Source organism: Aspergillus flavus, chromosome 1 (assembly GCF_009017415.1).
Source record: "Aspergillus flavus chromosome 1, complete sequence".
Taxonomy (NCBI): Eukaryota; Fungi; Ascomycota; class Eurotiomycetes; order Eurotiales; family Aspergillaceae; genus Aspergillus; species Aspergillus flavus.
The window spans coordinates 3,184,971-3,210,427 of NC_092406.1; the positions used below are offsets into that span (position 1 = coordinate 3,184,971).

At 48.4% G+C, this 25,457-nt stretch overlaps 12 protein-coding genes and 1 non-coding gene across 13 annotated transcripts; 11 read left to right on the forward strand and 2 right to left on the reverse strand.

The window, feature by feature from the left end:
* Positions 1-112: 112 nt before the first annotated feature.
* Positions 113-1,774, forward strand: F9C07_1179 (putative JmjC domain protein; the record flags this gene model as incomplete). Its single annotated transcript, XM_041284094.1, has 1 exon — positions 113-1,774. One exon carries the CDS (start codon positions 113-115, stop codon positions 1,772-1,774), a length of 1,662 nt encoding a protein of 553 aa, XP_041140787.1.
* A 234-nt stretch (positions 1,775-2,008) lies between these two features.
* F9C07_2249996 (urea carboxylase) lies at positions 2,009-6,445 on the reverse strand (the record flags this gene model as incomplete). Its single annotated transcript, XM_041288366.2, has 9 exons — positions 6,166-6,445; positions 5,984-6,103; positions 5,659-5,932; positions 4,885-5,605; positions 3,519-4,822; positions 3,305-3,458; positions 2,822-3,251; positions 2,331-2,734; positions 2,009-2,244 (listed from the first exon to the last, which is right to left on the reverse strand). Exons 1-9 carry the CDS (start codon positions 6,234-6,236, stop codon positions 2,009-2,011), a joined length of 3,714 nt encoding a protein of 1,237 aa, XP_041140786.1. The 5' UTR covers positions 6,237-6,445.
* Positions 6,446-6,673: 228 nt separating this feature from the next.
* On the forward strand, positions 6,674-7,502 carry F9C07_2227997 (uncharacterized protein; the record flags this gene model as incomplete). Its single annotated transcript, XM_041288372.1, has 2 exons — positions 6,674-6,724; positions 6,792-7,502. The coding sequence occupies 2 exons, from the start codon at positions 6,674-6,676 to the stop codon at positions 7,500-7,502; spliced, it is 762 nt and encodes a 253-aa protein (XP_041140785.1).
* Positions 7,503-7,779: 277 nt separating this feature from the next.
* Positions 7,780-7,851, forward strand: F9C07_t45. Its single transcript has one exon. It is a non-coding gene; the product is annotated as a tRNA-Glu (tRNA).
* A 1,861-nt stretch (positions 7,852-9,712) lies between these two features.
* F9C07_1182 (putative homeobox and C2H2 transcription factor) lies at positions 9,713-12,289 on the forward strand (the record flags this gene model as incomplete). Its single annotated transcript, XM_041284093.1, has 1 exon — positions 9,713-12,289. The coding sequence occupies one exon, from the start codon at positions 9,713-9,715 to the stop codon at positions 12,287-12,289; it is 2,577 nt and encodes an 858-aa protein (XP_041140784.1).
* An 834-nt stretch (positions 12,290-13,123) lies between these two features.
* Positions 13,124-14,282, forward strand: F9C07_1183 (uncharacterized protein; the record flags this gene model as incomplete). The annotated part of the gene is made up of 2 exons (XM_071507702.1): positions 13,124-13,577; positions 13,657-14,282. 2 exons carry the CDS (start codon positions 13,124-13,126, stop codon positions 14,280-14,282), a joined length of 1,080 nt encoding a protein of 359 aa, XP_071365785.1.
* Positions 14,283-14,632: 350 nt separating this feature from the next.
* Positions 14,633-16,453, forward strand: F9C07_2199773 (uncharacterized protein; the record flags this gene model as incomplete). The annotated part of the gene is made up of 5 exons (XM_071509466.1): positions 14,633-14,722; positions 14,831-15,517; positions 15,590-15,736; positions 15,764-16,021; positions 16,094-16,453. 5 exons carry the CDS (start codon positions 14,633-14,635, stop codon positions 16,451-16,453), a joined length of 1,542 nt encoding a protein of 513 aa, XP_071365786.1.
* A 504-nt stretch (positions 16,454-16,957) lies between these two features.
* On the forward strand, positions 16,958-18,236 carry F9C07_1185 (putative ubiquitin-conjugating enzyme; the record flags this gene model as incomplete). The annotated part of the gene is made up of 4 exons (XM_041288364.2): positions 16,958-17,019; positions 17,086-17,180; positions 17,265-18,016; positions 18,088-18,236. The coding sequence occupies 4 exons, from the start codon at positions 16,958-16,960 to the stop codon at positions 18,169-18,171; spliced, it is 993 nt and encodes a 330-aa protein (XP_041140782.1). The 3' UTR covers positions 18,172-18,236.
* Positions 18,237-18,440: 204 nt separating this feature from the next.
* Positions 18,441-18,707, forward strand: F9C07_1186 (uncharacterized protein; the record flags this gene model as incomplete). The annotated part of the gene is made up of 1 exon (XM_071507716.1): positions 18,441-18,707. One exon carries the CDS (start codon positions 18,441-18,443, stop codon positions 18,705-18,707), a length of 267 nt encoding a protein of 88 aa, XP_071365787.1.
* Positions 18,708-19,259: 552 nt separating this feature from the next.
* F9C07_2059249 (CUE domain protein) lies at positions 19,260-20,689 on the reverse strand (the record flags this gene model as incomplete). The annotated part of the gene is made up of 2 exons (XM_041284089.2): positions 19,260-20,527; positions 20,671-20,689. 2 exons carry the CDS (start codon positions 20,687-20,689, stop codon positions 19,260-19,262), a joined length of 1,287 nt encoding a protein of 428 aa, XP_041140781.2.
* A 30-nt stretch (positions 20,690-20,719) lies between these two features.
* F9C07_2240303 (tryptophan dimethylallyltransferase-domain-containing protein) lies at positions 20,720-22,924 on the forward strand. The gene is made up of 2 exons (XM_071510017.1): positions 20,720-21,386; positions 21,446-22,924. The coding sequence occupies exons 1-2, from the start codon at positions 21,343-21,345 to the stop codon at positions 22,221-22,223; spliced, it is 822 nt and encodes a 273-aa protein (XP_071365788.1). The 5' UTR covers positions 20,720-21,342; the 3' UTR covers positions 22,224-22,924.
* F9C07_2228003 (aromatic prenyltransferase) lies at positions 22,349-22,690 on the forward strand (the record flags this gene model as incomplete). Its single annotated transcript, XM_071509810.1, has 1 exon — positions 22,349-22,690. The coding sequence occupies one exon, from the start codon at positions 22,349-22,351 to the stop codon at positions 22,688-22,690; it is 342 nt and encodes a 113-aa protein (XP_071365789.1).
* Positions 22,925-23,115: 191 nt separating the features above from the next.
* On the forward strand, positions 23,116-25,426 carry F9C07_2228004 (fungal-specific transcription factor domain-containing protein; the record flags this gene model as incomplete). The annotated part of the gene is made up of 4 exons (XM_071509811.1): positions 23,116-23,181; positions 23,237-23,322; positions 23,373-24,390; positions 24,446-25,426. The coding sequence occupies 4 exons, from the start codon at positions 23,116-23,118 to the stop codon at positions 25,424-25,426; spliced, it is 2,151 nt and encodes a 716-aa protein (XP_071365790.1).
* Between the last annotated feature and the right edge of the window lie 31 nt (positions 25,427-25,457).

Consider the following 25,457-nt stretch of genomic DNA (forward strand, 5'->3'; position numbering starts at 1 on the left):
CACTCATCACTTACAAACCACCATTATCTTACCATACCCTCACTTACAAATTGGTGCCGGCGATAGCAATTCTATCCGGGTATTGTCTCTCAAGCCTCTCACCAGAGAGACAATGGTTCACCTCCACCAAATCATTCCTATCGCACTCTCCGCTATCGCAGATCCAGCCTCCGACGACCCCATCCTCGAATGTCTCAATCACAACCTCGAAGCCCATCTGGAGCTCGTTCTAAACAACCCAGATAAGGCTCTGCAGCTTGCCGATGAAAATTTACGCGTATTCCCTTATAAAGATGTCCAAACATGCTGGCGACGCCTGTACACAGACGCGACTATCGTCAAGGCCTGTCTCAATATATGCCACAACTGTGAATATCCACGCGAAGGAAACTCGCACAAAGACAATGGGACGCGCGATGTATCAATATATCCGTATTTGCTCCGCGACATGAACAAGGACATGGGTAGTGAAAAGGAGCAGGAGGCGCTGAAGGTGCCCCCCAATGCCCCATGGTTATCACCGACTATACACATCCTCGACAAAGCATTGATCATGACCGGTGCTCCTTTACGCGAATCACTCATCGAATCCCTACTCGACGCGCTTCAGGTTGCCACTATGTCCTCCTCTGGAGAAGGAGGGCCCAACGGTGAAAACCCCCAGGACATCGACGACACATCAGACCGAGCCGCAAAACGCAGGAAACTCTCCTCTCCGTTGTTTTTACCGGATACTATCCCTGCTCCTGAACTCAAGAGTCCCATACCTCGCGTTTCGGCCCCTTCATTCGACTCCATCGAACATCATATTCGTCATATCAAGACTCCCTTGGTTATAACCGATGCGGTCGAACACTGGCCGGCGATGTCGAGTAGGCCCTGGGCCTCGAAAGATTACTGGTTCGATCGCACCTTTGGCGGACGGAGACTTGTTCCAGTGGAGATCGGGCGATCGTATACAGATGAGGGATGGGGACAACGGATCATGGAGTTCCGGGATTTCGTCGACCGATATCTATGGCGTGGACAGATGAAGTCTTCAAAACATCCAGACAGTGAACAGTACCAGGATGGGGTCGAAGACGATGAGGGGCATACTGGCTACATGGCGCAACATGATCTGCTGGCTCAGATCCCTGCGTTGCGAAAGGATATCTGCATCCCCGATTATTGTTACATTGATCCACCGGGGCCGGAACCTGGGACACCGGTATACATGAAGAAGCGACGGGAGCAGGAAGCAAAACTTAAGGGGACGGGCTCGCAGCCAGCATCTACTGGTCAGGATAGCTATGACGATGGTAATGATAGCTCGGCCTCGGAGCTGGGTCTCCCTGCCGACCCGATCATTAATACCTGGATCGGTCCGTCTTGGACTATATCGCCTCTTCACCATGATCCGTACCATAACATTCTGGTCCAGGTGGTGGGTGCGAAGTATATCCGTCTATACTCTCCGAGGACGCCCGCGTCCCAAATATATCCGAAAGGAATGGAAGCCGTCCAGTCATCGGAGAATAGAGATGATGTGGAAGGTAAAGCCAATGAACCGCGGCTCATTGATATGTCCAACACATCGCAAGTTGACCTTGCAGCTATCGAACTCTCCCCGGCCGAGTCCGACCAATGGGACGCAATGTGGCCGGGCTTTATGCAGGCTGAATACGTTGAAACGGTCCTTCGGGAAGGAGAGTGCTTATATATTCCTGTCGGGTGGTGGCATTATGTGCGTGGCCTGAAGGCAGGAATCAGCGTTAGTTTTTGGTGGGAATAGAGTCTTACGATCCTGATGGCGTTCTTTGCATGTCTTGTCAGATACCCTGTTATCGGCTGGTTTTTATCTTTAAGGGCAGGAATGGGGTTGTGGAGTTTAGGTGTTTTCTTTCTGACTCTTTTGTCAACATAACCAGGCATTTGTCTGTCAAATTTATAATTATTCCCTACAGATATCAGGGTATTGACTGTATAAGACTCGGACAAACAACATAGTACCGAAGAGCTACCCAACTCAAGCATTTCTCACCAATATCAAAGGCTTCCCGGCCTCTATTGAATCACCTGGTTGAACCAGGACCTTTTCCACTGTCGCCCCAGCGGCATGCAATTCAGTCCGCACTGCGATCTCGAGCTTCATCGCCTCCAAAATAACCACGATCTGGCCCTCATCGAGCTTGTCACCCTGCTTGACCTCGACTTTCCAAATATTAGCATTTAAGGGAGCCTCGATTGGAAGAATTTGAGGATCTAAGGTAGCAGTTAGTAGACATTCCTCCTTGAAACCATCTCAGAAGAAAATATAGTGCAATCAATAGATAGAGGTTTGTGCATACCTTTTAGCAAATTCTCAATCGCATCAACCGGGACACCTTTCTCCGCTTTCTCCTTTGCCCAGTGTTCTAAGAGTTCCGCCTCGAGTTTGTCCATCTCATCTTGTGCTTTACGCTGGCGAGCTCGGATGGCTGCTACTTCTTCTTTCGTGTCGTGGAGGAGCTTGTTGTGCTCTGCCATGTCAAATATCACTTCTTCCCATTGGTATTCGTATCTGCCGCTGTTGAAAAGGGCTAGCTCCTTTTCATATTCTTCTTCTGAGACACGGTAGAAGGTGATTTGGTCGAACTCTTCGAAGAGCCATGGTCTGTCGGGTGTGTATCCCTTCTTGGATCCCAGGATGTCGACGCCTGGGATCGTCATTCCGGTCATTTGGTAGCCTCCGGGAGAGTCCACATTGTATAAACTATTTGTGCACGGAGCTTCCGTTAGGATTCATTGGACAATACAATACAAAGCTGGTTGGTGTGGATATAAAGAAAGCGTTACTCACGCCATGCAACTACCACCCCACGACACAGAGCCTGCAGGCGTGTAGACTCGACTGGGATTCATTTTCGGGCAGTTCATTCGCTGGCGCGGGTCGACTGGGAGTGCTAGAGGTAGCGCTGTGAAGAATCCCACGGATACGACCATTAATCTTGCGGTTAGATAAATATTTTCGACTTCTGCTTTTGTAAAGGCATTGTTCTTTGCAACGAAATTCATGTTGTCTGGGAGGTAGGAGGCGTAAGGGCGCTGTGTCTCCATGTATCGTGCGATTGCGTCCTTTTGGCGCTGGCTTTCAAATGCGAGTGGGAGCTTGAATAGTCGGCTGGGCATTTTTGCTTCGCTGAGATCGCCCAGTTTGGTCTCTAGGTCACAGAGGTAGGCTATGAGCTTTTGTTGGGGGAGTTTAGTGCCGTCGTAGTAGAGCATGAGGGCTTCATTTGAAGGGTTAGCACTACATGGCCTTGCTTAACAAGGTGAATCTTACAATTTCCGCATCCAATCATTGAGATCAACTTGTTGGAGAAAGTTATATCTCCGTTGCCTTCGTTTAGGACTTTCTTCAGGGCGGTAACTCTACAGCGGTGGTTTAGGTCGAAGGACCCCATACCATAGTCAATCAAGATATAGTCGTCTCCTGCCTATTTGAAACTTTGTTAGCTTAAGTTGCAAGATGTAGTGGTCCTGGCAATACTACCTACCTGTCGATAATTAACAAGTGGCTGGGTTCCATGCTCCGGGATCTGGTGAACAACTCCAGTACCACGAATCTCTGCCGTCAGCGCTGAAGGAAGGGTATCCTTCAAAGGAGCTATGTCACCAAAGTTTCCTCCCTCATAGCAGCATTTGACAACTTCGCGGACAAATCTCTCCATATGGTTGCGTGCCGCTAAGGCATCTTCCAAGGAAGTAGCTCTGTACTTTAGTGTATCACCTGCTTTCACCTGCCCTAGCTTCCACAGGTCCGCCTTAACGATCGTGTGGCTACTGATAAACCCACCAAAGTCCGGTGCATCCTGGGGGAAGATCACAGGGTCATCACCTGTCCAGTTAAGTGAGCCAATAGCGTACCCGTACTCTATGAGATTAGATGGATGGGCGCCACCCTCTCCTCCATCTGAGCGAGCCCACTTCGGCTTCGGTCCGAGAAGACGGATGCCGCCTCTTGCTGCATTGTGCGAGATCTTCCATTCCGTTTCGTAGAGCATGTCAATACTCTCGGGAGTAAGATACCCTTCATCGTAAGGTCCCGGCATAGAAAGGAGCTCCCAATGATCGGGGTATTTGGGAATGAGATGCTCCGGGATAGAGAGATCGCCAAGAGTATCGGGTGCATCGTTAGTTATTGATAGTAGGTCACCGGATGCAAGCTGCCGGCCTTGATAACCTCCGACGCCAACCATTGGAGATGTAGACTTCGACCCGAACCACTCGGCGACGTTCAAGAAACCTCCAAATACTGCTAGGTAGGCTCTGCAGCCATTCCCCATGGTCTTGCCAATCTTCAGCCGTTGGCCGGCTTCTACTTTAATTCTCGACCACATGCGAACAGGGACGTTGTCAAGGCTGGCTTCAATGGGTGCCCCACAGAGAGAGATAAGTGCGGGTCCCAGGAAATGCAGTTCCGGGCCGCTTAAAGTTATCTCAAGGGCCTCCAGTCCCACGGGATTTCCCACAAGTGCGTTTGCGATGCGGAATGCTAAAGGATCCATTGGCCCAGAATGGCAGAACCCTTTGCCCAACGTTGGACGGCCAGGCCAGTCCTCAATGAGTGTATAAGCACCACCAGACATAACATCAATAGCTGACAGCTTCCATTGGAAATCATCCAAGAATCTGGTTAGGGTATTTCCGGTCACGAATCGCTCGTCCGTAAGAATCTCAGCCAAAAACTCCAGGTTAGTTGGTGGGCCGCAGATTCGAGACTGTGTCAAAATCGTCCTCATTCCCTCAATAGCTTGCGTTCGGCTAGGCGAATGAAGCATGACCTTCGCCAGCAAAGGATCTGTTATTTCAAAATGAGTTTGTGCTCGTGTTGTTCTTGACTGTAAGTCAAAGGCAACGCACCATAGTTTGCCGATACTTTAATGCCTCTGTACACCCACGTGTCAATCCTTGATCCTGGCAGTTCCTTCCATTCCACACTCTGTAACGTTCCGGGACAGGGAGCGAAGTCTTTCGTCGGATTCTCGGCATATACTCTAGCCTCGATAGCGGCACCTGAAGGAGCATCAACGGTAATGCCCGTAAGAAAGGCTACCTCAAGGCCCTTCGTTCCCGAAAGTTGAGCATCTGCTTGTTTTAACATGAGTTCTACCAAATCAACACCGTAGCATAACTCTGTTATTCCATGCTCGACTTGAAGTCGAGTATTCATTTCAAGAAAGAAGAACGCGCCAGTCTCGTCGTCGACAAGATACTCGATCGTTCCAGCTGATCCATACTTGATAGACTCTGCAAGACGAACAGCAGCGTCGCCCAAGCTTTCTCGAAGCCCGGGGTTTCTTGTAATAAATGGGCTTGGACACTCTTCGATTATTTTCTGGTGTCTTCGTTGTATAGAGCACTCACGTTCGCCGATAGCGATGGCTTTGCCGTCTCCATTTCCAAATACCTGGACTTCGATATGATGGCTAGATGGATAGTATCGTTCAATGAACAATCCGGCATTCTTGAACAAGGCCTCTCCTCTAGACCTGACGGTAGCGAACGACTCGCGTACTTCATCTTCGGAGCTGCATGTCAGTAGACCCATGCCACCGCCGCCGGCGGTAGCTTTGAGCATAACCTGGAGTGAAACATTTTAGCTTTTCTATGGAAACAGGTTAGCTGATAGCATACCGGAAACCCTAGATCTTTAGCCACCTTCACAGCATCCTCCTCGCTCGTGACCAGTCCAGTTGATCCAGGTACGATAGGCACCCCAGCCTTTGTGGCGAGGTCTCGTGCCGTATGCTTCAGCCCAAATGCTTCGATACATTCTGGCGATGGCCCAGCAAAGACCATACCGGCCTTGGCAATGGCTCTTGCGAAATCCGCATTCTCTGACAGAAAACCATATCCTGGAATAATAGCGTCCACATGGTTTCGTTTCGCTAATTTAATTATTTGATCTCTAGGTTATAGTCAGACTATGGCCTTTCAGAGAAGAATGGGAGAGACCAACCCATCGATGTATGCTTTTGAAGGCGGTCCATCGAGCAGGAAGGCCTCATCCGCTAGTTGAACGTGAGCAGAAGCAGCATCTGGCTCGGTATAGAGAGCAATTGTTCGCAAATTTAGTTTTCTATTCAAGTTAGTCGGTTAGGTTTCAAAGCCGGGCTACAGGCATGGTCTAGATATTCGTACTTTGCTGTCTTTAAAATCCGGACAGCTATTTCGCCACGGTTTGCGACCAGCAATGTCTTAAGTGATTCCATCGTAAGTCAAGATGCGTTGATGGGAATGCTACGAGTCTCACCGTCTGGGTGGCATGGGGTGCTTAATAAACTGAGTGGACAAATTGCCAAACTCCTTCACCCTTCGAGCTGGAGAGTCCTCGGCGCTATAGACCAATGGCAAGGGTGCCATGGCTTCAGATACGAATCATGGCTCCTTGATAAACTCGAAGGCTGTCTCAAATTTGGGGTTTGGCGTAGATCGATGACAATAAGGTTGGAGAAATTGGAGGCGTGTGGAGTCAATGCAGCGATAAGAGTGGGACACACCCCTCTTTTGTGTAGCTAGGGTAGGAAGCTGATATCATAAGAAGTTCTCGCTCGCCATCTATTATCTCTTCGTTTTCACCTAATACTTTTTCGTGGTTGCTGTATTCTCAGACGGGTCTGAAAGTCGGCTGTATAATAGCGCATGCATTATGGCTCCAATACAACAGAAAGCACTGATCAACTGTGACATGGGCGAAGCCGTATGTCGTTTGCCCCTCCCCCTAGCTTTGTATTGTTGGTGTACTGAGTAGTTAATATGGCCTGTAGTACGGCAATTGGGCTTGCGGTCCTGATCTCGAACTCCTCCCCATGATTGATATCGCAAATGTCGCCTGCGGCTTCCACGGTGGCGACCCTCTTATCATGATGGAGACTGTTAGGAACTGTAAAGCCCATAACGTTCGGATCGGCGCACATCCCGGGTTGCCGGACCTCCAAGGGTTCGGACGACGGGAGATGAAGCTATCACCCGAGGAACTTACAGCTATGACCATTTATCAAGTGGGGGCACTCCAAGGTTTCTTGGACCGGGAGGGAGTTCCCCTCAGCCACGTAAAACCCCACGGGGTGCTATACGGGATGATGTGCCGAGACTATGAGGTGGCTAAGGCGGTCATGCTTGGGATTCCTAAGGGTGTTCCTGTTTTCGGGCTTGCTGGGACCAATATGGAGAAGGCTGCCAATGATCTTGGGATAGAATTCTGGGCCGAACTATACGGTGACGTCAAATATGACTCGAGAGGATTGCTCGTCATTGACCGGAAGAAGAAACCATGGGACCTCGGCGATGTGGAGCGACATGTCAGGCAACAGGTTGAGGAGCAGTCGGTGACCGCGGTCGATGGGACTGTTGTACAACTGCCGTTGAAAAATTATCCTTTATCCATCTGTTGCCATTCCGATTCACCTGGTTGCGTGGACATCATTCAAGTAACAAGGAAAGTGGCGGATGAATTCAACCAGAAAGATGGCAAGTGAACGTGGCGGGTGTGTGTATATATATCTCCCCCCGTTCAGAGATTGGTACGAGAAATAACACAAAAGCTGCTGTCAAATCGAATGTATAATCTCTAGTCCACTGAGGGGGTAGTGAATTCGAGTCGAGATTCTTGAACCTTAGTAAAAACGGAGTAAAAGAAGTTGGATTGAATGACGTTCTTACCTTGTTAAGCTGCTGAAAGTGAATACTCCTATACAGTACTGCTTGAGGTCAGTTGGATTATTAATAGAAAAAATGGGGAACCCTTCAACAACATCCGATGTGGTGTAATGGTTAACATCGCTGTCTCTCACACAGCAGCTCGGGGTTCGATTCCCCGCATCGGAATTACTTTTTGTTTTGCAGAGTTAGTATCTACTACTGATAGTGTCTTTATCGAACTTGTTGTGCGGGTTATTTGTTTCAGTCCAATCAATAGACCCTTGGCCCTTCCTTTCTTCGTCACAATCCCATCTCATATAGCAGAGCTTTGATCACCCCCTAATTTGTGGAACAGTAATGGGCCCGCCACATGTTGTACGTCTATATCTCATTGTGTTGGCAATCCCTGGCTATACTGGATAGACGTAGGTAGGTACTCGTCGCAGCCTCCAGTCCCATCCTTTCCATTGAGCAGTAGTTCACCTAGCAATCATGGTCAGTTGTCCCTAGTTAAGTGCAGCCCTCATGCAATGTCAGGTTAGCAATTAGACACATGCGCACAAAAAGTGTTTATAGCTGCACAAAGCCTTCCCCTGTAAGCACGAGCAATAAAGAGACTGGAATGTGTCGGAGATGTGTTTATGAGACTTATTCAGTATCCCTTTCAAGCAAGCCAGTTCGGCGACCCAAAGCCCGGACTGCAGGGGCAAACATCGGTGCAACCCGATGACATGGAGAAGAGTACAAAACGTATGCACTAGACATAATCTCTAGGTTCTAGACTGCACATGCCCTGCACGTATATATTCAAATGTAACATTGTCTCATTGTATGCAATTCTCACAGAGGCAGTATACCATCTCGAGGGCTCCAGCAGACTAATAGACATGCCGTGTTATACCACCAAACACAAGGCATAACTGCCTGACATCTAACCACAAAGCCTCGTGTATTAAACTTTTAAAAAGCTTTGGCACGTCAGCCAGATAGGGTCATGATATTAGCTCGTCAAAAGTGAATGCCCCCAGAGCATGGTTAGAATCGGAGAATTGCAGTTTTACGCTAACTAGGAGAAAGCCTGCTACCCGCAGCAGCAAATATCGGTGTGCTCCCTTTGTATAAAGATAGACCGAGATTGGATATGGGGTGATACGTTGCAGTGTTTGTAAGTGAACTAGTAGTAGCGGCCCCATTATGACCATCTGTGTTTAGTATGTTTAACGGGTGATGGCGTTTGCATTAGCGCAAGAGCTTATGAAACATGGAACTGTGGTGTAGACATCACATGGGCAAAAAGAATAAAAGTATGTGAGTTGCGATGACGCAAAATCCATAACGCTTGTTTTCATGCCAAGTTTCAGTTGTCTGATCAATGCTCATAGAAAGAAGATCAAATATTTAGATGTAGTTAGGGGGAGAGTTTCTCAAACTCCGGGCTCCGATATCGTCGGAGAAAACGGCCTGATGATTCATGATTACTATCTTCAGTTAGACCGGGCGTGGAAAAACCCCCGCACAGACATGGTTCGCCGAAAGAGGCATGGCGTTGTCATTGGAAGGGCGTGCAGATGAGTCGTGACCCATTCTTTCTTTGATTATTCCTCGTTGTCAATCAGTCATTGGATAACCGAGACCACCAAGCCCATGGGTTATCGATAAAGGTGTTATCTCCATAACTTGATATGGGTTAGTCGGCAATGCCGATTGGGGCCGAATACGATCTTCACCCTCTGAAGGCGTGTCCCAAGACCAAGGACAGTTACTAGTAGAAGGATGTGGTCCAAACATCGAAGGTGCTAGCAGGGTTGGTTTCGGCATGCTTTTGATACCCCAGACGAAAAAAACCGTATCCTACTTCTCAGACCCCTCGTCCATCTTCCCCCCACTACCCATCTTCTCTCAGTATCACCTGTTATCTTTATTCTCCGGCGATTTGTTTCCCACTGAGACTGCATTGATTATTACCACTTCCCCTGACTGGTGTCATTGAAGCACCACAGCTTCGAGTTGACTCGTAACGGAGTTGAACCGGATCATCACGGCGATAATGGAGTTCTTTGATTTCGACGGGGCCTCGTATGGGTCCCAGTCCCAACTCCGTGACGATGATGTGGCTTCAGACAGCAGGGATTTCGATGAAAATGATGATGCCGTTGCCAATTACAAGTCGCTTCTACTGGATCAGCCATTGGAGTTCCCTAGCGAGTTGCCGGAGCAAGATGTTGAACCCGCCATCAAACAATCCCCGGGTCCGGCCGTGGATAATGGTGTCTATCCCATGGGTCGTGCTAAAGAGCCCTGTGACTTTTGCAGGAACATGGGACTGGACTGTTTTGTTGCCAACAGGGGAGTCATGCAAAACAGTGGGTGTACCTGTTGCATCTCGCTCTACCGAGAGTGTAGTTTCACTCATGCCAAAGCACCTGGCAAATTTCTGGACACGTTACACCCGATCAATGAGAATACCTACATCCCAACCGGTGGCTTAACGGGGAAGAAAGCACTTAGATCGGCTTACGGTGCAACTTTTGTTGGCGATGTCGATGGTCGGGGGGGAAAAGGTAGTTCGCGACTTTCGCGCGAAGCAGTCCGCGTCCTCAAGACATGGTTATACGAGCATAGCGACCACCCGTATCCCAATGAGCAGGAGAAAGATGAATTGAAGCAGCGCACAGGGCTGAAGCGGACCCAGATTTGCAATTGGCTTGCCAATGCCAGACGGCGTGGTAAAGTTCGTCCCGCTCCACGCAGCAGCTCTCCGGTTCCCGGTGCTATGGATATCCCGAGGCAACAACAACTGGATTTAACTCTCATGACTCCCCTTGAGCGTTGGAAGCACTCCCCACCTGAAAACGAACCTGCTGCTACATCTGATATTCTTCGAGCCTTGGTGAACACTCCTTTAGATTCTGCTCGGCAGCGACCGTCTCAATCGAGTCACGTGCGCTCCCATTCTCGGAAGACTGGGTCAAGCAATGACTCAAGCCATGGCAACTCAAATATATTCCGTGCCCCTTCCATTAGTAGCTTGGAGACAAGTCGGTCAGCCACTCATTCATCTATATCTGACCTGTCATTCGCCTCCGCCTTCTCCCATAGATCCTCATTGGGGTCTTTCGGTTCCATGGACCGAAAGGAACGTCGCCGCCGCCGTAAAGCCCCAGCACCTGCTAACACTTTCAATCAACAAAAGACTCGCAGCACTCGTATCTTCCAGTGTACCTTCTGTGCCGACTCCTTCCAGACCAAGTATGATTGGCAACGACATGAGAAATCGCTGCACTTAGCTTTGGAGAAATGGACCTGCTCGCCTCAGGGAGGTATAGTCTTCATAGACGGCGCAAACCGCTGTGTATTCTGTATGACGGCCAATCCTGACAACGACCACCTTGAATCGCACAATTTTAGCACATGCCAAGAGAAATCCCCTTCCGAGCGAGCCTTCTACCGGAAGGACCATCTCAATCAACATCTGAGGTTGGTGCATGACGTGAAGTTTCACCCTTCAATGGATAAATGGCGAAGTAATACCTGCGAGATAAGATCGCGGTGCGGTTTCTGTGCAACTGTTCTCACAACGTGGAAAGACCGAGTTGACCACCTAGCTTCTCATTTCAAGAGTGGTTATGACATGACTCAATGGCAGGGTGATTGGGGTTTCGATCCCGATATCGAAAACTTGGTCGAAAACGCAATGCCCCCGTACCTCATTGGCCAGGAAAAGTTCACATTGGATCCTTACAAACCTTCGCGCGCCACAGGGCAGTCACCAAGCTTGACCGTGCCAGGAGACGCCAACTGCTATGAACGTCTCCAGCGTGAACTTATGGTTTTTATACATAACCGCATGGCTGCTGGTGTTACCCCAACGGATCAGATGCTGCAAGATGAAGCCCGGCGCATCATTTATGAAAATCCCGATCCTTGGAACCAGACCTGCGCAGATAATCCAGTCTGGCTTGGAGTTCTTAAACGTGTCGCCGGACTTGAAGACGTTCCGGGCTCAGAGGATGTTCAATTCGCTAACTTGGGAATGCAACCACCTTATGCTGCCCAAGGCGGTCTACGGCGCCCGCCAGTTGAGACCAACTCCGTAGCTCGGAGCATATTTCGTCGTCATCCTTTCAGCCAAAGTCACTCTAGCTCTGGCTTCCAGAGCCCCGCATTCCCAAGCACTGGTCGGTCCTCAGCGGCAGCCAGCGTACCGGGGAGCTCCACTGGTAGCTACGCTGGTAGCTTTGGAATGGCCCCTCCCGTGACACATTCTGGTCTGTCCACTGATTGGGGAAGTAGCCTCTCAGCCGGGGTCTCATCGTTTTCGACGCCTATGAGCGGCTCAGTGGACCCGTTCGTGCAAATGGGATTCGATCCTCAGTTCTTGCAGCAGTTGAATGACCGTTATGGGGAGTTGGATTTGGATGACCTACAAGGATTGGAATTAGGGGGAGACAGCCGGCACGAGGGTGAACTCCTACCTGGAAGAGACGAAAGTAAATTGGACACTTTGCCCGACTCTAACGTCGGGTCAGCACCCATTCCTATTCCCAGCCCAAAACAAACGGACATTTTGATGGCTGATGCTGTTCCTTACCAAGGGCCGCAATCACCTGGTAAGGGCTGGTAAGGGTGGTTTTTGAGAGAGTTGGGATAGGAGACAGGGTTGGAACTGTATACAGTGGGCCATGATTTCAGAGCTGTTCAAAAGTTTCGTGATGTGTTCTTTTCTTTCTCGGAGGACCTTTATTCTCCCTCAGGAACTCTCATGCAGAGCTTCTCAGCGATTCCCGACATGGCAGCGTGTTAGTTTATATAATGAAATTAATCCATGGCGATTTTGCCTTTCCGTCTAATTAATGATCGCGTCAAGGGCGCAAGTGTGTAAGCGCTAAGCCCGATGATTGGTTGCATGTGAGGGGTGATCATCAGCAGGGCGTACCCGTGAGCTTGGGAATGACACATAGATTACTAGAGAAATATTAGGTTAGTTTTGATAAGTCAAGTTATGTGATGAATGGTTTGTTGGCTGTCAAAGAACTGATCTGTACACAGTAAGTAGTAAGTACTGTTTGCTTTGCCTGTCGTCTAGGGTATATGGATGTCAGTGACTTCTATCTTTAGTGTCTTATCGGAAAGACTTCAACTGTGGGTCAAAAGTCGTTGGATCGCCACTTTGACATGTGAAACTCGGAGGTTTTTCGCGCCTCAACGGTTTTTCCCTGCATGGATCGGATGTTTGAACAACTAGGCGTCATTTGAACCATAACTTCACTCTCATTATGGCTGGAAAGTACTCACAAGATCTCTCCACGACGGACTCATCTGAACTGTGATTCTCTGGCGATCATCAATCCCGATATTATGACACTGCTGCGTCAGTTCCAAGCTTCGTTTCTGTCACCCGAGACCCGACCTTAAATTGCCCCTCATCTGATGCCCTTCATTTATCACAAAGACCACCATGGAGAAAATAGAGACAATGGACGAACAGTCAACTCTGGGAGACACAATGATTCTCTCTCAAGGGCTTCCCGATTTTCTCCCAGCTGCGATCCGACGACACATTCCCCGTCTGTATCCCTCGCTTCATCGCGCGGCGCAGTCGGACTCAAATATAAACACAGCAAGAGCAGGCCACAAGCCCAAGGATCATAGCTTCTCTCCATCTTTATCGGAGCCGGAGTTGACATTGTACGGACAGAAATCCGGTTTGGCCTCCGGGGACCTGCAACGCCCTGCTACTGCGGGCAGTAGTAGTAACGGGCAGGACTCGTGTGGTTCTTCGGTTTCCGGGAAGTCATCGGAAACTAGTTATATCACAACTTTCGAAGAGAAAAAAGGTGTAGAGTCTATGGGGTTCGGAATGTCCAAGTATGAAGAGGAGTCTGGACTGCGCTGGAATCATGTCGTCCCAGGTATGCATCCATACCAACATACTGACATGTGCTGTAGATGTAGAAAAGTATAAGACCGCCTCTGACTCTTCTAATTTAGCGTTTCAATTCCTCCAACATGCAGGAGTAGAAGCCCAGCGACGCGATTGTGACAGCCACCTGATACGGTCATTGTACATGGATGCGCTATGCTATCTTCTTCAGGCCCTACCTACAGACTTGACTTATGAAGAAACTGCAAGAATCAGGAAAAGCCTCCCTGGCCCAATTTCCAACTCTCTCGCTGTACCTTCCACAGCTGGCTTCGTCAACCAACCTGTGCACACAAGACACCCGGCAGAGCGATCTTATCTCCACCGGCTGCTGGCCTCCAGTATTGTGCATTTCTTTCTTTTGCTTCAGTTCCTGATGCCGTACCTCAAGATTGTGCTGCACCGACTTTACCAATTTGAACGGTCCCATCGGGTTACCGAGCGTGTCGTGTCGGCGAGCCTGGATGCTGCCGATAGCTTGGGTAAAAGGAGCATGAGTTTGGGAACAACGGTCCTCAGTATCCATGATGGGAAGGTGGGTGTTGCAGTGTCAAGCCTGGCTGCATGGTGGGTTGAGGGTATTGCAGGTGGAATTTACGAGGGGATTGGCGAGGGCATGACTATCTTAGGGTTCATTCGGCCAAATCCCGGTGTGGTAGGAGGGACACAAATGCAACCCATGCCAAGTAATTAAGGTTGGCCCTAAATTGCTGTATAAGTTGTGTTGAGATGTTCAATAGAATGCGTATCCAAGGCTATCGGTGGGATAGAGGCCGGGATGCCATAAGGGCAGGTGCGTTTGCCTGATTGTTGCCTATTTGAATAGACTCCTTGCGTTAGAGTTAATAACCACAGTCCGTTTTTTTATTTGCCACGTCCTTTTCTTTATCTATAGAACAGTTCTACCTTTCAATAAGCGAGCGACAATTGATGTCGCGAGGAGAGGGGAGTTTCAAGCCCATTTCGACTAATTGACGGTGTCTTTGTGAATGCTGGACTATTTGACAAGCCACAACTCGTTCGGCACATTATCCCCCGTTCACTATGGTTAACGATAACGATGATGCTATTCAGCCTACAAAGGAGAGGTTTGATCGCGTGCTACGTGAAAGTTATGCATTATGGTCGAGTTATGTCGACCTCGAACGCCCTACTTCTCTCCCATTTGAATGCAATTGATCTCAAACGCATACTCGGCCAAACGCCATCATTCCTCGGACATGGGTTGATCCCCGAAACGAGCCAGCCCCGTTCAAGTGTACCGAGAGCTCAGGTACTCTTTACGTCAATGGTCATTCGACTTGGAAGACTTCCAATGGGGCTTGCCAGTTGGGGCCGAAAGAAATGCACCGCACGCTTTTGCTTGCGACTCAAAATGCGATGAATGTGGAGCTCTTGGACTCTGCCCCATTCGCAGAATGGCCTGGCGTTCAACGTCTTGAGGGGTACGACGAGGGCAACTACATCGCAGTATTATTTCTTGCTTGGGCTTATATACTGAGTGCTCGATGGTTTGAATTGTTGAGCAGATCTCTAGAGCACCGTTGTATGATTATCTTCAAGAAAGAGACTTCCCGATGTGAGCCCCCACTGTCACATACCACTGTTCAAGTAGGCATTGGAGATGATGCTAGTGATGATGAAGTCCATTGGTGGAATGCAATCTTATCAGCATATGAAGGATGGGGTATAGCGACAGTCTATAATGGCAGGACGTATGTCTCGCCTTGGGCTGTGGCGATATCAGGCACCACAGTGTTAAGAACTAAACTGCCTCCAAACGTCGAAAGCCAACCGCCTTCGTCAGATAGGGCTCTGGGGTATTTAGCCCGTTTCTGCTGCTACAAACGTTTATATGGTCAATGCTCGGCGGCCTTGTCCGCAGCACTTTGCATCCCTTTTGTTTGGAGCAAGTCAATATCACTCCCTGTTCCGAAAATGAGTGCTACTTCGAAATACTCACTTTAGTTGCCATACTCTCCACCAATTCACATTAATGAGCACTACAACCTTATTCCTCGCTACATGATGTTAAGCTGTGATGTGTGGGGCATCCGATCCCTGCTTCACGGCACATTCTTCAACTCAGACATCGAGTGTAACTTGGTGGCGGCCTGGATAAGTGCTGCATTCGCTGTTATAGATCCAGTGATATAGGAAGGAAACATAGTTAAGCTCCTCAAGATCCTTGCAAGACGCCTACCGAAGTTAGCGCCACTGTGGCTCGGAGCTATGCTTGTGGATAATGTTAAGGCTTTTAAGCCTATAAAAGCTGGATGTGTAGCTGTCGAGCTTCACGCAGCGGCATGGACAGGTATGATAGAGTCATTCATTACACTGAGCTCAGGGGTAAGTGATGGCAAAGTGATCAGACGCGAGGACGAATGTCGACTACTTCATATCATCGGCTGTGGTTCCTATGCTAGACTTCCTGTGTGGCCATGGAAGCCTTTCGGGGAAACTTTGCTTAATGATTCCGAGCTTGAGATCCAGAAACATGCCTAGTGTAATTGCCATTGTTTAGAGTACCGGGCATGGTACTGGGAACTCGCAGACGGAAAATATTTGGAAGCTCGTGGAGTTGACGCCCATCAGCCAGATGACAACGTTACGCAGATTGAATCGGTGATCAAGAGTACTTCGAGTCAGCGTTCTATTGATTGCTTGTCAGATGACTTATCAGCAAATCCAACACGAGGAATATTTGGATGGTTAAGATCAACTGGGTATCCAGCAAATGAAAGGCATGTATACAAGCATCCTTGGTTTGACGTTGGAGACTCTGATGAAGATGGAAGTTTGGACGATCGGGAGGATAGTAGTAAAGTCAATGAGGCAGACATACGTAAGGCAGTGGAGAACTGACTTGATAGGAACTCATGGTAATAATTCATCAAGGTAGAATTTCCAGAGAAGTCAATGGAGAAAGGACTTGAGAAATGGTATTGATAGTAGATGTTCGGAGATAGCGGACATAACTCTGTTTTGTAGGGTGTTGGGGGACTTGACCGCCCTGTTTAAATAGGAAGGCGGTCCAATGAAGTCAAACCTCAAAAATCTCCGACCGAGGAAAAGGGGTTCTTTTACTTGTATACTGTAATGCGATAAACACCACCAAAAAGGTTTCTCCAGACCTGTAAAGTATGTAGCATCATAAGTACATTGCAGGAAGGACAATTTAATTTTTTTAAGTGAAAAATAATCGCTTTGTATGGTATGATAACTCGGAGACGCTGACTGTGCCAAAGATTCAGGATTCAATGGGCCATCCCGCGGAGTGTTCAAATAATTCTGCCAGAAAATAGAGAAGCCGTCGCGTGTTCCTGAGCGGTAACTTAGCAGCAGCATCACCGAGTCTCATCCAGCAATATGTCCACTTCCAGATTGCCTAATATCCCCGCTCTGCGTAAACACCAACTTCTCTTGGAATTGTAAGTCTTTTTAATCTTATCTGTACCGTTTCAAAATGAAGCCAAATTAACATATTTCAACTGTAGTGCGAGTTTAAACCATGCAGCCCCTCCAGGACTCTATGTGAGCCCTGCTCCGAATGATCCTACTCTCTGGACGGGTGTTCTATTTGTTCGTACTGGTACGATACTATCCCTTTGATTGGGATAAGCAAAACCACTTTGGTCCCATCTAGAGCTAATCAATTTACTTTGGCGTTGTTCAGGCCCGTATGCTTCTGCTATCCTTCGTTTCCAGATCCGATTTCCGCCTTCATATCCCGATCTCCCACCTTTGGTGACCTTCTCCACCGATGTATTCCATCCGTTGATCGTTCCCCTTACCACATACACCTTCAGCACAAACGCTTCGAGTGAAGATCCCGTCAGTGCTTCGGACGAGGAGCGATTACCGCCCGGCGGATTTAGCTTACGACATGGATTTCCCCACTGGTTTGGCCGAGGTAAACGAAGTGTGATCAACTCAGCGGACTCTTCGAGAGCCGTGAGTATTAATGGCTTCAGTACCGGTGGTGATAGAGCTGGCAATGACTCGCCTCAGAGCCCAAACGACGCCTCTAGGCCTACATCTCCGTCGAAGAATCAAGCGGATAATGATCGAGAGGAGAGTGCTACCTCAACAACAGCAGAGAAACCCGTGGAGATAAGGGAGTCTGTCCCAGTTACTGCTCTATTGAATTATATTCGCTCTACATTCGATGACGAAACAGTGCTCGACTCGTTGCCGCTCGAAGCTGCTGGGAATCCAAGCGCTTGGCATGCGTGGAAGGCTCACAGAAAAGATAGCAGTAACTCGGCCTTTACAAGTAGCTCTAAAAAGGGAATCCCGCAGGCGCGGCTTCCTGGTGATTGGCACTGGGATGGGATTTGGGCCAAGCGTGTCCAAGATGAGGTCGAGGCGAGTCATTCGGAAGCAACATTGTTTGGCAATGCGACACGAAGTGGAACTGAGGATATGGTAAGAGTCTCCCATCAGTGTTCCATATTACCAGGCAGCTCATTGTGGCCATCGCTGACCGAAGCTTGCAGATTCGCTTCTCTCGATTAGACGACGCCACGTTAACATCAATCAAAGAGATGATAAACCCACAGGTGGAAGAAGCACGCCATTAGTTCAATCTCTGCGATTTATACCCAATTCATTATTCATGTATACAGGAAGAAAAAATATCTGTACGAACTCTGACCCTCCTGTTTCCCCATCCCCGTTTAGCACTCCTTGGTACGCTCCTTCCCAAAAGGATGTTCTATGTATATCTACGATTTCCTGCAATCGGGTGGAAGGCTTCTCTTCATTCTATCCATTCGTACAGAAGACATCCTCATAACTCTTTGCATACCGAATACCCGCCGCATCCATCAGAGTAAATAGACATACAAGCATGGCTAAGAATTACGACACCTTCGTCGTCATCGGATTAGTTACTATTCCGATATTTCTTATCGGCATCATCTTCATAATGGCTCTGGCTCTTTCGGGGGCCTGCAGTGGTCGGCTTCACACTCACTATCTCTTTTGCATGAACCCCCAGGATAGGCATAAGGAGAGAGCCTCTGCTCGCGGCAGTTCTGACGTTCCCGATATTACAATTTCTCCACCGGCGCCCTATGCAAAACAGGAATCAGACCAGGAGAAGGAGATGGTTTAGAAGGACGGCTTTGGTTCCACATTTTTGGCGACGGAGGCAGCTCAAGAAAATCAAGACGAGCACTCCGAAAGGGTAATTGATATTGTCAGCCATTACGATGTACCTGAACCACGCCGTTATCCCTATCCGTGAAGCTCTTGCATACGATCCGTCGACTCGCACTCTGAACCGTTGATTAGATGAATACTCGACTGCTACCAAATGCCAACCGGTGGGTGTTGCAGACTGTTGTTGGAGGATTCATTGCTACTGGCCGAGTCAAGCTTAGCTGAGAGATGGTGGTTACTTCGTCAGTTGCAGGCTGGGTAAAATACCTATGCTTCATTCGTACCCTGATTCTATAATTAATGGTTTATAATCAAGGAAGAATTTTGTGATCCTTTAACTTTTGTTCACGAGGTGTGATATAGGCTTGAATAGCACTATCTCTTTTCTTAGTCTTGCAATGGCAGAGATTCGCCATGCAATAAGTGATAGAACTGGAGCATCACGCTGACAAACGCGAAGATCATAATATAAACTGATTATCTTGATCACCATCCTAACGAGACATTATTCATTTACAAAATTTCTCAAGATAGGCGCTTCATCTTCAGACTGCTTCTTATTCCAGACTGGTTCCCCGTCGTCATCGAACTCAGCCCACTGGAAGAAACCACAGCTCTTTTTGCCAGGGGCAAAGCCTCCGTAACACATCCACATATACCTACCTCTAGTTTCCCGCTTGCGCTGAGCACAGCGCAGAATGGCATGCATACCACACCGACAACGAGGAGTGTTCCGTGGATGGAGGGAGTCGCGATACCAGCGATAAGTGACATTGATGCGGCGGTTTCCAGACAGAGGGTGTGGTGAAACCGTCTGGGCAGGTGCGATGGCATGTTTCCACTCTTCTTGCATTTCGGCATGCATAACCAGCAGAGAGTTATGGGGGAGATGAATGGAGATTTGACCTTGGGCATCAGCGCGGACGTCAGATACCACTCGTGACTGCTTCCGCTCAGGTTGTGGCGTAGGCGTGTCTTTCTCACTTTGAGAGGCCTCTTCGTCTTCATTGCTGGGTACGATCCGCCGGACGCGGAATTCTCGTTCCACGCCTAAGCTCAGGCTACCAATGATGGCTCGTGGGCCAAGGTAAGTCAGTTCATCCGAGTGGTACCCCACGCTCTCAGCGGGGCCATCATAGCAATTAACGAATGCGGCATTTGGCATCCATTCTTTCGGAGACTGGTATCTGAGCTTTTCCCCGCCAGGGTAGAAGGTTTTGATCCGGTGACGTACTTCATCGTTCACAGTGTGCTGCACTTTGGCGGAAACAGCTCGCATATGCGGTGTGATCTGACGCACATTTGACCGATAGGTCCCGCCGTATGTGTATTCTGATGTGTGCTGACGGTACTCCTCCGGCGTAGAGACGTATACGCTAGATGAGTGAGGGCTTTCAACTGTTCGATCGAACAGCTGGAACTTATATCTAGAGAAATATTTAGACTCCTCCAGAAGTTCTAGGAGGAGTGCATTCGCCTGCTCCGCTGGAAGGAAATTGTGGATGATTGTACATGGCGTGTGGGCCGCGACATCCTTCGGGGAGTATAGATGTAGGGTTTTACCCTTCCTAGTCAGTGGTTTTCGTTTGATGAGTGACTCTTTCCCCTCGTCGGCGTGGAGGACAAGTGACGTTAAAGACGTCTGTACAGATGGTGTACCCGGTATCACCCGCTTCTTGGAGGGAGGGGCTTGTGTTGCGATCGTAGATGCGGCGGCTTCCACTGACCCGCTACATGAAACAAGGACATCTAGAAGCGTTTCCTGTGTAATCTCTGGAAAAAGTGACACGAGCAGTGCTAGCTTTACATCTGTTGAGTCCTCATCCGGGAGTGGCGATTCTGATGCCGCCCGCGGGACTGGTGAGCTAGGCCGTGGCCTCTTCCTGGTTATGAAACGGTCCATAGATAGGACTCACGACTCCAATCCGAAGCCATGAGGTAATATATGTTTATGGGTTTGTGATGAGGGCTCGGAATGAAAGACTCAAGTTAAGATACGATTGATATTTCCGGGGCCACGTGATTGCTTTGGAAGTGGCCAATCAGATACTAAGAAGCATGCAATGTGGAAGTAAACCCCTAGTATATATATAAAGAACTGTGTACTTTACGTCCCTCTTGCCCATCCGATGCAGCTAAAATATGCTCGCCGGAATATCCTCACACAGGGTATCACAGAGTTATATACTAGAACCAAGCTCCCCGCATTCGGTGTCGACTGATTCGTTCATCGGCGTCAAATTATCCCCGAAATCCGTCTGACCACCTACTTTCTTATTTGATGATCATGGGATTCATGTAGAAGAAAACATTGTCTGTGCCCCAATGGGTGTCAGATGTGGTCGAACTTCAAGCCAATTCCTCATTTGTCATACCGAAAATTAACAATATATGCGAACCAAGCAACCTTGGTCTTGGTTAGGGTTATAGAGATACATTATCCAATTCAATAGCACCTTGGATATGAACCAAAAATCTCTCTGTAAGAATCTTAGCTCATGCTCCATTTATATCTCTGGATTGTGACGTTATTATTAGGGTAACAGTCAAAATGCTGTTCGCCGAACAGTTGTTCATTAGGATGCGGCATGCTCCAGGTTACATCAAGCTGCAGCATTACGAGGCAGTCTAGGTTATAATCTTGTTTGCTTGCTCATTAGCTACTTAACTAACTTTTGAACGGACTCCAAGACGATCTCCATTATCTGCACCGTTGCATATTAAACTCAGCTCTACCGACCCCAGAGGAATTCCAGCTGAGGTCTTGAATCTTCCCCCAAAACCGGGCTCTCCGACCACGATGCACATTCCTTGCCCCTTAAGTCCCACGAATTTCGAGGCCTTAACTGAAGAACTCGAATTTTCGAATGAGAATTGGAAGCAATGGTGTTACAAAACTGGCCCAATCCTACTGAAGCTTATGACATCGTCGATTTATAGCATCGAGCGGCAACACCAGTACCTTGAGTTCTACGTCCGTGTCATCATCGCTTGCTTGGGGCCCTATCCACAAGTAGTTCGAAGTTCTCTTACCCAGAGTGGACTTCCTGTGGAGTTCAGCGTCAACTACCAGCAGCATGGAAAGCAACCAACTGTTCGCATAGCTTTTGAGCCCCTCAGCGGAGCGCGAGGTACCGAGCCCGTTGCCTACGATCGAGATATAGCAAAGAAGTTTCTCTCTACCTTGTCAGAACTGGAACTCAAAGGATTCGATTCGCGATTGTGGGATACAGTCTCCCAGGACATACATCTTGATGCGACCGAAAAAGCCATACTGCAAGAGAACAATATCAATGACACATATTTGAGAACGCAAACACTATTCGGTATCGACTTTTGTCGGAGACAGCGCGATATCGGTAAAAGCCTATGTCTTTCCGGGGTTGAAATGCAAAATATCTGGGCAGTCTTCGCGGGAATTATTGGCCAACACGGTCAAAGACCTACAGAGACAAGTAGACTGCTCTGAGGTGTTTTCAATGGTGGACTGTTACTTGCAGGAGACTAACTCGTATAACCCGTACAATTTCTTCTCGTGGGACTGCATAGAGCCATCAAATTCTCGCCTCAAGCTCCTATATGTGCTCAGCTAGTATGACGCGGGCGAAACTTGAACATGCCTGGTCCCTTGGCTCTCGGCTGCAGGGCCCATATGTGGAAAAGGGCCTGCAGTATCTCTTGCAGCTCCATGACCATATTCAGATTTCGGATAGAGAGCTTCAGATCAAAGTGGAACATGATGATCGAAGTGATACCCCCAAGACAACCCCGTTGATGTGGAATTACGAGATGCGAAGCGAAGATCCATCGCCGTTGACCAAGATCTACTTGCATGTACATGGTGAGAATGATCTAAAAATTGCTACCGGGGTTGCACATTTCATGGAGGAAATTGGCATGGTTGACACAGGTAAAACCTATTTGGACACTATTTAACTTACTTGTAAGTCATTTTTCATATAATTGAATGGACTCTTGGGGAATTGTGAAAATTCCCATTAGACTCATCTCTGAGCCCAAGTACTCAAAAAAGGAGAAAAACACGGAAGGAGAGTGTGTGTTGAGATTTGAGGTAGTCTATTCAGTACATTTTCCTAATTATCTACATTGGAATCACAGGAGGTCTTCATGTAGAGCCAGTGTTTTAGGGCTAACCGGGACGTTCGGAAGAGATCCGCTTCGTCCCAGCGGAAGAGCTCCGTCTCCATTTTCATGACTGCGAAGGCTCGATCTTTTCTCTTTCAACCTCCCTCCGATCATTGGCTGCAGTACGTTGCACAATCACTCTTTATCATTGAAATTTCAGCATTTTATGCTGATTAAAGTACACTCACTATTTATATATTAATATTGTCGCTACTATGGATTCGCCAAGGAGAAATCGGAATCGCGCCGCATGCCGCCGCTGTCAACGACGGAAGATCCGCGTATGTTTCTGCTCTATAACTTGCGAGCTTCTGCAGCTGACGCTGGTTTATACAGTGCGATGGACAAAGTCCTCGCTGTGGGGCATGCCAGAAGGCCAGCACACCCTGTATCAATGATGGCAAGCAGCTTGTTCAGCGCTCGTTAGTGCATAGCCTGCCCCTAGATAATTAGAAATTCTGATCTTGGATAGGTATATCGCGAGCATGGAGAAACGAATACAATGGCTGGAAACACTAGTAAAAGAAAGTTGTCCAAATTTTGACTTGGGCGACCAACCCACAGACAACCTTGCCCAAGAGGAAGAGCCAGTCCTGATTGAGGAAACGTCTATCCTTAGTCCTCAGAGAGAGCTTGCCGCAAGCGAGGAACAAGGCTCGGGGCAAAGCAGACAGCAATACCAAAGTGGGCCACATCATCCATTACGCTCTATTTCTCGGATGGAATCTCGGCAAGCCCATGAGATAGGACTTGTCTCGCTCTCCCCCGGAGGCGAACCCCGCTATATTGGGCCTTCAAGCGGATATTTCTTTGCCAATCTCGTATTCTCTAGTGCTGGTCGGCATCAGAAGCGACGAAACGCTGCCAATGATTCTGCGGGCTCACTTTCAGGAGAGTCGACCACTCTCGCAGCAGAGATTCTTCATACGCCCGCTTCTTTGCCCCCGCGACGGGAAACTGCTGCCGAATTGTCAGCTAAGTACTTCGAAACCATCCACATCATTTATCCCTTTTTGCATCAGCCATCACATATGAGCTATATAGATCAAATGTACTCGTCGGAAGATGTCAGCCCAATAGTAGCCTTTCAGGTGTATATGGTCATGGCTATTGCTGCCACCGATCTTTCACGGAGATCCAAAGTTCGCCTGCCTGCTGAGGGCTATTATGCTACAGCAATGCAGCATTTTAGTAATATGTCTCCTGATGGAACCTTGGGTGGGTTGCAGTCATTGTTATTGCTCATGGTGTATGGATTCCACAACCCATCCTGTGGAATCAATATATGGAACCTCAACTACCAATGCCTAGCTTCTCTTATCGATTTAGGCCTACAGCGGGATATACGAAACACACCATCTCTGAAGATCTCCCTGTTGGAGCAGGAAATGAGAACTCGGGTTTTCTGGGTGGTGTATACGTTTGACCGAACGATAGGGACAATGATGGGGCGACCGGTGGGTATCCGGGACGAAGCGTGTGATCTGCGTGTGTGTATTTCGCGTATATTTAGATAATTTCTGGGTATGGAACTAACGGCTCTAGCTTCCTATGGACATCTCAGACCTTGAGCTGATGAGACCTGACGCCCAAGAAAGATCCCCTGAACAGTCACCTTCTCATATATCTTTTGGCATACACTTATTCAAAGCCGCCAGACTAAATTCCGAGATCAAGTATGTCATGCACAGTATATCTCGGGAGCCACCAGCCTACGCCTACCCACCCATTCGAGACATATTCATTTGGCAAAGGGAGATGTTGGAGCGTCTGCAGACCTGGAAGGCCGAGACACCACATACTGATAATATCAACAATATGAGCGCCAAGCTCTGCGAAATCAAATATCATGAGATGATGATACTGGTCTTGCGCCCCAGTCCAGCCATTCCAGATCCATCCGAAGATTCTTCCATCTTATGTTTCAGACACGCGATGGAGCTGTTGGAAAGCTTCAGAGAGCTGTATAAGCATGACTCCCTACAGTATAACCGGCTGGTTGTCCATTCTATTCTTCTGGGCACACTTGTGGTGCTTCACAGCATTTGGAAGTTTCCTGATATCTCGACAAACATACAAATAGATGAGCTGTCCAAAAATATAACTACTGCTCTCAATATTCTGAGCAGTATCGGCGAATATTGGCTTGAAGCCCAGAGGGCTAGGGACTGCATCGATGATATCTCAGGTGTGACTATGAGGCGACTCTTGAAAACTCGAGCTTCAGGGGAGTCAACGGCTACCCCACGGCTTCGTTCAAGAATACGGACTACGAATAATATACAACAAAGCCCTAATCTCTCTTCCCAGTTGCCTTTGGGACAAAACGCAACAAACCAGCAACAGGAGCTTATAGACTTGGATACTGCCGGCTTTGGTGATTTCAACACAGGGTTTCCGGACGCTACACTTGAACAATCGGACTCACTACAACTGTTTGGGGACTCCGCATTTGAGGAGACGTTTGGATTGACGGGTGTGCCGGATTTTGATGGTCTCATGTGGGAGCTTTTCAATCTTTCGTGAATCGCTCAAGATCTCATGCGTGTATATATCG

Excerpts from the sequence above, each read along its gene's own strand:
- F9C07_2240303 (XM_071510017.1), top strand. The coding sequence starts at position 21,343 with ATGCTCCAGGTTACATCAAGCTGCAGCATTACGAGGCAGTCTAG. Across the intron at positions 21,387-21,445 it reads AGCATTACGAGGCAGTCTAG|ACGATCTCCATTATCTGCAC; the intron begins GTTATAATCTTG and ends ACGGACTCCAAG.